This window comes from Otolemur garnettii, unplaced genomic scaffold (genome assembly GCF_000181295.1).
Source record: "Otolemur garnettii isolate 467f Iridium unplaced genomic scaffold, OtoGar3 scaffold00077, whole genome shotgun sequence".
NCBI classification, from domain to species: domain Eukaryota; kingdom Metazoa; phylum Chordata; class Mammalia; order Primates; family Galagidae; genus Otolemur; species Otolemur garnettii.
Genome location: NW_003852472.1, coordinates 8,265,062 through 8,274,705, shown reverse-complemented (window position 1 = coordinate 8,274,705; position 9,644 = coordinate 8,265,062). Strand labels below are relative to the sequence as shown.

General features: G+C 40.8%; 1 protein-coding gene across 1 annotated transcript in view; it reads left to right on the top strand.

The window, feature by feature from the left end:
• Positions 1-9,644, top strand: part of LOC100942622 (S-adenosyl-L-methionine-dependent tRNA 4-demethylwyosine synthase) — a 196,065-nt gene that overhangs the window by 30,327 nt on the left and 156,094 nt on the right. The window contains exon 7 of the mRNA XM_012807877.2: positions 5,179-5,296. Within this exon, the coding sequence (XP_012663331.1) occupies positions 5,179-5,296 (118 nt within the window). The remainder of the gene's footprint in view (positions 1-5,178; positions 5,297-9,644) is intronic.

Here is a 9,644-nt window from a genome sequence, read left to right as displayed (position 1 = left end):
CTAACCACTGAGCTACAGGTGCTGAGCCTAGAGACTATTTCTTCTTTTTTATTTTTTTTGGAGAAGAGTTTTTAATATTGAAAGAAGCCAAGTCTAGAATTAGTTACTGAAAGAAGTAGGGTCTTATTTTCTGGGACTAGAAATAGCTGTCTGATAGTTTTAAGGCATTTATTCATTTATTCACACTTACTGAATGCCCACCCTGTGCTGGCCTGGCTTCTGGCTCAGGCAGAGTCATTACATAGAAAAATGACCCTTAGACAACCTGGGGATTCTGTATCCAAAGTTTTCTCTATGAATTGATAAGGAAGGGAATGACCTGATCATGAACAAGGATCAAAAAAATAATCAGAAAGACTTTCCCAGAAGAAATGTCTGGGCTAGGCACCCGTAGCTCAGTGGTTAGGGCGCTGGCCACATGCTCCGGGGCTGGGGGATTTGAACCTGGCCTGGGCCTGCTAAACAAAAAAAAATAGCCAGGCGTTGTGGTGGGCGCCTGTACTTCTAGCTACTAGGGAGACTGAGGCAAGAGAATTGCTTCAGCCCAGGCATTTGAGGTTGCTATGAGCTGTGACATCACGGCATTCTTCCAACGGTGACAAAGTGAGAGACTGTCTCAATAAAAAAAAAAAAAAGAAAAGAAATGTCTGCCTTGATAAGGAAAAGTTCATTTTTGCCCAATCCCTGGTATTATCTAATTACGTGGCATTGTACTTTAAAATCTTTAGCAGATTACTTTTTTGGCTTGTTTTTATCCTAGGCAAAATTTGGGATGGTACTGTGACTTTGGGGATGATGGTGGAAAATGAATTAGGTAGGAAATGAATTAGGTATGATATCTAAAATAAAAAAAAGAAAATTAGTACCACTGTTTTACTCTTGTTATTATATAAGTTTCATATAATCCTGTCAATTTATAAAGAACATTTCACTAATTCATTGCCCTTCTTATAAATTAGTTTATAATTGGCTTTCCTTTTTGCATATTGGGAAACAGCAGCTTGGAAATGACACATTTTCTTTTCAAGGCAAGCGTGGTGGATGTGGGATGTGGGAGAAGGGAAGGGGTGAAAGTCGCGCCTGGAGACAGGGAGACCATTTAGTTTGGCTGTTGCAGTTGTCCCTTAGGAGAAGCCAAGAGCGTGGACAAGAGCAGGGGCTTTGTGGATAGGAAGGACTGTTGTCTTTGGAATTTAAACCCTAGAACTTTGTCACTTATTGTTAAATAGGATGCCAGGAGAGGGAGGAATCAAGGTCGACTGACGCTGGGATTTACATTTATTTCTGCTTAGGCCATGTAAGAACTATAAATAAACATAAAAATACGTGGGTTTTATGTGGTTGTCACATTGTTTGTTACTTTCTGGGCAGATTGTGAACAAGGTCTGTACCTAGGAGATTAGAATTAGAATTTGAATGGTCCATTCAACTCCCTTCTATTTCTTTTCAGAAATGAAGTTACTACTGCATCCGGAAGAGAGGAGTAAACTGCCGTAGGGGGAAGGAATAAATGTTGTTTGTCCTGAGTTCTCAAGACCTTTAATCACAGCCCTTCTCATGGAATCCAGAGTAGTAGCACTTGCATTTTTTTATTTTTTATTTTTTTGAGACAGAGTCTCACTTTGTCGCCCTCAGTAGAGTACTGTGGCAACACTTCAAACTCTTGGCTCAAGTGATCCTCTAGCCTCAGCCTCCCAAGTAGCTGGGACTACAGGCGTGAACCAGGACACCCAGCCCAGCACTCATATTTTAAAATAGATAATTTCTCTAGTGATGGGACATGGGCAGTGTTCCCCGGCCATCCATGAGAATAGCGCTCCCTAATGTTTTTGACACCAGGGACTGGTTTCATGGAAGAGAATTTTTCCATGGACCATGGCTGGAGAGGATAGTTTTGGGATTAGTCCGGTACATTAATTACATTTGCCTCAAATCTGCCCCAACAGATTCTCATAAGGTGTGCACAGCTTAGAACCCTCCCATGCTTACAGCATGGTTTGCCCTTCTATGAGACTCTCATGCTTTTGCTGACCTAACAGGAGGCAGAGCTCAGGTGGTGATGCAAGTGAAGGGGCGTGGTTGTAATGACAGATGAAGCTTGGCTTGATTTCTTACTGCTTACCTCCTGCTGGGTGGCCCTGTTCCTAAAAGCCCACAGAACACTGCCCAGTGTTGGAGACCACAGCTTCAAAGTACATTTGTTTCATAGAAGTCAGACGTTTTTGTTTAAAACCACAAGAGACCTAGTACTCTGAGAGGCCAAGGCAGGAGTTCAAGACCAGCCAGAGCATGAGGGAGCCCCCGTCTGTACTAAAAATAGAAAAATTAGCTGGTAACTTGGTAGGGGGCTGTGGTCCCAGCTACTTGGGAGGCTGAGGCAGGAGGATTGCTTGAGCTTAGGAGTTTGAGGTTGCTGTGAGCTAGACTGACACCACTGTGCTCTAGCCTGGGTAACAGTAAGACTCTGTCTCGGAAAAAAAAAAAGGCCCACAGAAGGGCATCTGTAGAGCCCTGGGCATAGTGGTCAGAGGCTAGTGGCTGGGTCCAGTTATGAATTTATATAACCTTTGGGACAAGCAGATAAGCTGGTGATGTTTTGTGGTGACAGAGGCTTTGGAAAAAAGTACTGCAACTTTATAGCGGTTTTTACATGATTAGTAGTGGAATCACAGAAACTTGATGTGGAATTACTTCAGAGACATTTAAATATTCTCAAGGTCAAGGTTAGTTCATTTTGCTCTACCATAAGACTTCCTTTTCAAACTCCCACTTCTGCTTTTAGATTTTTTTTTAAAAAAAAAAGCCAGGTATGGTGGCTCATGCCTATAATTTTAGCACTCTGGGAGGCCGAGGCGGGTGGATTGCTTGAGCTCATGAGTTTGAGACCAGCCTGAGCAAAAACAAGACCCTGTCTCTACTAAAAGTAGAAAAACTGAGGCAAGAGGATTGCTTGAGCCCAAGAGTTGGAGGTTGCTGTGAGCTATGACGCGACAGCATTCTACCCAGGGCAACAGCTTGAGACTGTGTCTCAAAAAAAGTAAAAAAAGCTCAAAGGATCACTTTTTCTAATTTAAAATATTTTAACAAAATAATAATTAGAACTTCTTTTGGTATAAAATGCCTAGCATTGAACTGATTACTTTCATAATAGAAAAGAATAAGCGATTGTTGTTTTTAAATTTTTTTCAGTTCCATCCAGAATGTGTAGTTAAGAACTCTATTAACAGAAGCAAAATTGTTCGTTAGCTTTGCGTTTTGATTATCCTTAGTAATTTGGAATGCTGACTTCTAGGGCACATAGGACTCAATTAGGTTTACTTTTCTCATTTGGCACATTGGACTCTATAAAGTACCTTTTCAGAATATGCCCCTGAAGCAAAAAAGAACGTAGAGAAATTAATCCCAGATTTTATTGGTTCACTTTCTGTATGTGTTTAAATTTTTAATCTTGTTTTACATTTTATGTCTGGAGGCCTTTGAATTCTCACAAAAATTGATGAGCTGAGCCCTGTTGCTCAGCTTTACCCGTTAGCTGCCCATGGGCCACCCACCCTCAGTGACCCTTTATATGTCCCTTCTGTGTGAGTTTGAAGCGGATCTCAGGGTATCATCTGTGAGGTATTTGTATGTAGAAAGGATATTGCAGTGAGTCCACTCACTGATGGATGAGGGGCTGGGTGCCTGGACCTTTAAAATGGACAGGCGCTTAGGGTGGTCTGGGGTTCGGTGGTAGGGCCACTGCCAAGGTGAGTTATTTTGAATTTCTGCAGCTCTTAGTAGGATTTGATGAATGTCTCCTCTTTGTGTGTAACACAGACTTTGTGTTTTATCTCTGTAAATTATAAACCTAGTACTCTGTCATCTTCCAAGAAGATGTGGCGAGAGCATACAAAATATATAAGATTTAAAGGCCGGCGAGGTGGCTCACACCTGTAATCCTAGCACTCTGGGAGGCTGAGGTGGGTGGATTGCTTGAGCTCAAGACCAGTCTGAGTAAGAGTGAGATCCTGTCTTTAAAAAAACACAAAAACTGGCCAGACATTGTGGCAGGTGCCTGTATGTAGTCCCAGCTACTTGGGAGGCTGAGGCAAGAGAATCTCCTAAGTCTAGGAGTTGGAGGTTGCAGTGAGCTGTAATGCCACAGCACTCTACTCAGGGTGACAGAGTGAGACTCTGTTTCAGAAAAAAAGATTTAAAAAAGGGAAGAAATCAGTGGAAAGAGTGAACGAGGGTCACCTTGTAATATGAAGGCAATTACCGTGACCATGAGACAAGCATTATGCTTGTGACAGTGATCAAAGGTATGCTGCTGGATTTTCTGGTGGCCAAAGTGAACAAGAAAGACAGTAAGTTTTATATTAACCTCTGGATTTTTAAAGCACATCTTTTTTTCTATCACTAAAGAGAAATTTTCACCATAGGGTCTTCTAAAAGGGGCCATTGAAGTGACTGTTGGTGGCGGTAGACTAACTGGGTCTCTGAACTGAAGCACTCAGGGAAGTCAGAGCACTCTTTTCACTTGTTTGGGGGGTTTGAAGGTGTAATAGCAGCAGTAACTATAATTTATTGGATACCTGTTATGCACTAGGTGTTTTTATTTTATTTACTGTAATATATTCCATAGATACGATTTTTCTTCTATTTTTCTCCTTTTTCAGGTGAGGAAATTGAAATTCAGAGAAAATAATTAATTTGGTAAAATTACTTTAAAAGAAAATAAATCGTGGTGTGTCTTTAGATCATTGCCTAACTGGAGCTGTGATCATTTGGAGAAGACAGGGTATGGGCTGTCTTCCTACATTGGCTTCCCAGTGGATCTTTCCTTTTTTTTTTGAGACAGAGTCTTGCTATGTCACCCTTAGTAGAGTGCTGTGGCATCACAGATCACAGCAACCTCAAATTCTTGGGCTTAAGTGATTCCCTTGCCTCAGCCTCCCAAGTAGCTGGGACTACAGGCACCCGCCATAACGCCCGGCTATTTTCTTGTTGCAGTTGTCATTGTTGTTTAGCTGTTTTGAACCCATGTTGGGTGCATGTGGCTGGTGCCATAACCACTGTGCTATGGGGTGCTGAGCCTCAGTGGGCCTTTCCGTTGATGCTAGGTGTTCATGATTGCTGTGTTGTTATTTTCACTGCCCATTGCCAGTTCTGGATTTCATTCTTTTTATTTTAATGCAGAAAGAAAAGGAGCAGCAGGAAGAGAAAACTAGTTTGTTGAGGAACACAGAGAAGAATGAAGATGGTGAAAGAAGAGCTATGATCACTCCTGCTCTCCGAGAAGCCCTAACTAAGCAAGGTGAAAATCCTTGACATTGTTATGTTACTGTCCTCTTAGGCCTTCCAATTTATACCTAAGAGACGAAGCATGAAATAGGGATGCCAAGAGAAAAAAGGTGATGAAGTTGCTTCTCTAATTAGCTCAGCAGTTGTGTTACAGTGGCAGATATAACTGCCTGAAGATTCCCCCTCTGGTTTCTGTGGTCGCTCTTTTAATTAGAGTGACTATAATTAAGGTGATTAATTACAGTAGACTATATTAAAGTGATTTTAGGATAGATGTAAATTTGTCATCTTGCTATTTGTTTTCTACTTATCTGTTTTTTGATTTGAGACAGAGTCTCACTGTGTTACCCTTAGCAGAGTGCTGTGGTGTCACAGCTCATAGCAACCTCTAACTCTTTGACTTAAGTGATTCTTTTGCCTCAGCCTCCCGAGTAGCTGGGACTACAGGCGCCCGCCACAATGCCTGGCTATTTTTTGGTTGCAATTGTCATTGTTGATTTTAGCTGGCCCGGGGCTGGGTTCGATTCTACCATCCTTGATGTATGTGGCTGATGCTGTAACCACTGTGCTATGGGCACCAAGCCTGTTTTTTGATTTCATATTTCCTATTTTGTGGCTTTTTTTATATTAAGTTTTTATGATTCTGTTTTATATCTTTTTTGGCTTACTAGCTATAATCCTTTTGTTATTTAGTAGTTGTTTGAGGTTTTACATTTACTTTTATCATCGTGTAGTACATCTTTGGGTGGTATTATACCACTTCGCGTATGGTGGAACCTTACAATAGTATACTTCCATTTTTCCCTTCGTAACCTTTATGAATTATCATCATGCATCTTACTTTCATGTATGTTATAAGCCCTGTACCTTATTACTATTTTTGTGTAGACAATTACCTATTAATGATTTACATAGTTAGAATCGGACATATTTACTCTAGTTACCACTCCCTGTGCTCTTCTGTCCTTCCTGTAGACCTGTGTTCCATGTGGTATCCTTCACCTCTGCCCGATAGACTTCTTTTTAACATTGCTTGTAGTACAGGTTTATTGGTGATGAGTTTTTTAAGCTTTTGTATATATGAAAAAGGCTTTATTTTGCCTTCATTTTTGAAGGATGTGTTTTACTAGACATAGAATTGTAGGTTGACAGCTTTCATTTTCTCTTTCAGCCCTTTAAAGATGATGCCCCACTGTCTTCTTGCTCAGGTTGCTTCTGATGAGGGCTTGGCAGTCCATCATCCTTTTATTTGTTCCTTTGAATATACTCCCCCCCCCCGCATTACTTTTAAGATTTTCTCCTTATTATTAATTTTGAGCAGTTTAATTATAATGTGTCTCCACGTAGTTTTCTTTTTAATTGTTGGGGATTCATAGAGGGTACAGAGAACCAGATTACAATGATTGCATTTGTTAGGTAAAGTCCCTCTTATAATTGTGTCCTGCCCCCAAGAGGTGTGTTACACACTGCCACCCTCCCACCCCCACCCTCTTTCCCTCCTCTGCTCCCCTATTCCTCCACCCTATGTAGTTTTCTTTCTTTTTTTTTTTTAACTTGGGTTTCTTCAAGCTTCTTGGCTCTGTGGATTTACAGTTTTCATCAAATTTCAATGAAATTTGGTCATTATTTCTTCAAATATTTTTCTGTCACCTTCCCACCCCTGCCCCTAGGCATAGGGAATGCAATTCCTTCTGTAATAGGCTGCTTCAATTTGACCCACAGCTCACTGATGCACTTTTTTTTTTTTTTTTTTGAGACAAGGTCTCATTCTGTTTCCCTGGACAGAGTGCAGTGGTACGGTCATAGCGTACTGCAACCTCAAACTCTTGGGCTTGCGTGATCCTGCTGTCTCAGCTTTGCTAGTAGCAGGGACCACAGGTGTACACCACCATGCTTGGCTAAATTTTTTTTTGTAGAGGTGGCATCTTGCTCTTGCCCAGGCTGGCCTCAAGTGATTTTCTTACCTTAACCTCTCGAACTACTAGGATTACATGCATGAGCCACTGTGCCTGAGTGCACTATTCATTTAAAACAATTCTTTCTTCTGTCCTTTTCATTTTGAATAGTTTGTATCACTATGTCTTTAAGTTCAGTAGTCTTCTTCTTTAATGTCTAGTTTTTTTTTTTTTCAGACAGAGTCTTCCTTTGCTGCCCTTGGCAGAGTGCCATGGCATCACAACTCACAACAACCTCAGACTTTTGCGCTCTAGTGATTTTTTGCCTCCACCTCCTAAGTAGCTGAGACTATAGCTGCCTGCCACAATAATGCCCGACGGGGTCTTGCACTTGCTCAGGCTGGTCTCAAACTCCTTAACTCAGGCAATCCAACTATCTAGTCTTTCATTAATCCTATCCAGTGTATTTTTCAACTCAGACATTTTAGCTTTCATCTCTACAAGTTCAGTTTGGGTCTTTTGATATCTCTCACATCTTTTAGCTTTTTGAGACTATGAAATACAGTTATACCTGTTTTAATGTCCTTGTAGGCTAATGTCGGTGTTGTTTCTGGGTCAGTTTTGATTGATGGATTATTTTCTTCATTGGTCATGTTTTCCTACTGGGTTTTTTTTTTTTTTTGTGAGACTGAGTTTCACTTTGTCACCCTGGGTAGAAGTGCAGTGGTATCATAGCTCACAGCAACCTCAAACTCCTGGGCTAAAGTGATTCCCTTGCTTTAGCCTCCTGAGTAATTGGGACTACAGGTGCCTGCCACAACACTCAGCTATTTTGCAGAGATGGGGTCTTGCTCTGGCTCAAGGCTGGTCTTGAACTTGTGAGCTCAAGAAATCTACCCGTCTTGGCTTCCCAGAGTGCTAAGATTACATGCGTGAGCTCTCGTGCCTGGTTCCTACCTGTTTACATGTCTGCTCATCTTTGATTGAATGCCAGACCTAATTTTACCTTATTAGGTGCTGGATATCTATGTGTAAACACTTATAAACATTTTTGAGCATTTTGGGAAACAAAGATAAGCTACATGGAAATAATTTGAGCTTTGAGTCGTTGTAGGACTTGTTAGATGTGACTGGAGCCAGGTCAGTAGAGGGCTAATTATTCCTTACTATTGAGGCAAAACACTTGTGTGTCCTTTACCTCATTCCTTGTGCACCTTGAGGTTTCCAGTCTGACTTGCAGGAGTAGGTACAGTCCGACAATCCCAGCCTGCTGCGAGCACCAGGCACATTGGGTCTTTTTGCTCGCTGGGTAGTTTTTCTCTCACATGTACACTGATCAGGACTCAGGCAAATACTTGATAAGAGTCCTCTGAAGCATCTTGAGCCTCTCTGTGTAGATTTCACCTCTCTGGTGTTCAATCCTGTCAAACTCTAGCCCCCTTTGTCTCCGAGACTCAGATGCGTTTCCTCAACTCAGGGAATCCACTGGATCTTGCTTGGGCTTCCTCTCTTTGCTGCATGGCCTGGAAACTTTCCAGACACTCAGCTGGGGTCAAGTTAGGGCTCACCTTGTTTGTTTCCCAGCACTCTAGAACCCTTGCCCTTTGTTATCAGATGTTTTGTGTCCTGAAAACTGTTTTTCATATACATATTTTGTCCATTTTTTTGTATTTCAAAGAAGTTATTAAATCTCTGTTACTTCATGTTGGCTAGAAGTGGAATTCTGCAGTTTGATTTTTGTCTGATCAGAATTCTGCAATTCTGATCTTCGCATTGTGGTTAGTCTTAGGTCTCTTTGTTCCGTGCAGTTTTTCCCAAACCTAAACGCCAAGTTTTACAGAATTCTATGTATCTCAGGAGAAAAAGATAGGAAGAATTAATATAATGTATGAATATGGGAATCCAAGAGAAGAGCTAGAATTTTCTCAGGAATCTTTTAAATCTTTATTCTGTATCATAGATTAGTTGGTTAGTTGGATTCGGTTCCCTCTTCAAGTAGATAAGCAGTGCTTTGTTTATTTATATGCAAGATGCTTACATAAATGTGTTAGGGGATAAAAGACAAAGCCCTGTAAATGTTGCCACTAGAGACTTGTAATTCAAATTGACTTTGTTCCAATAATCATCACACTGTGAGTATAGATGTTTAACCAGCCTCTGATCCACTTGTGCCACATCCAGACTGTATTTCTCCATTCACCTCATTTGTCTGCAAGGCAGTTTTTGTGTAAGAGACTCATGATAATTGTGGCTTATTACTTAAAGCCTCATCTAAAACTTTATTGAATGCTTTCCGAAGTCAGAATGTTCTACTTATTTACTAATTTTTTAAAAAAGGAAATGAGATTACTTTGCCATGTTTTTTTTTTTTTTCATGCTTTTTATGTTTTATGTGACTCAAAATTTTTAAATGATAGGTTATGGAATGGTACTAAGGAATTCACACTAAATTGTAGTTCATAGAAT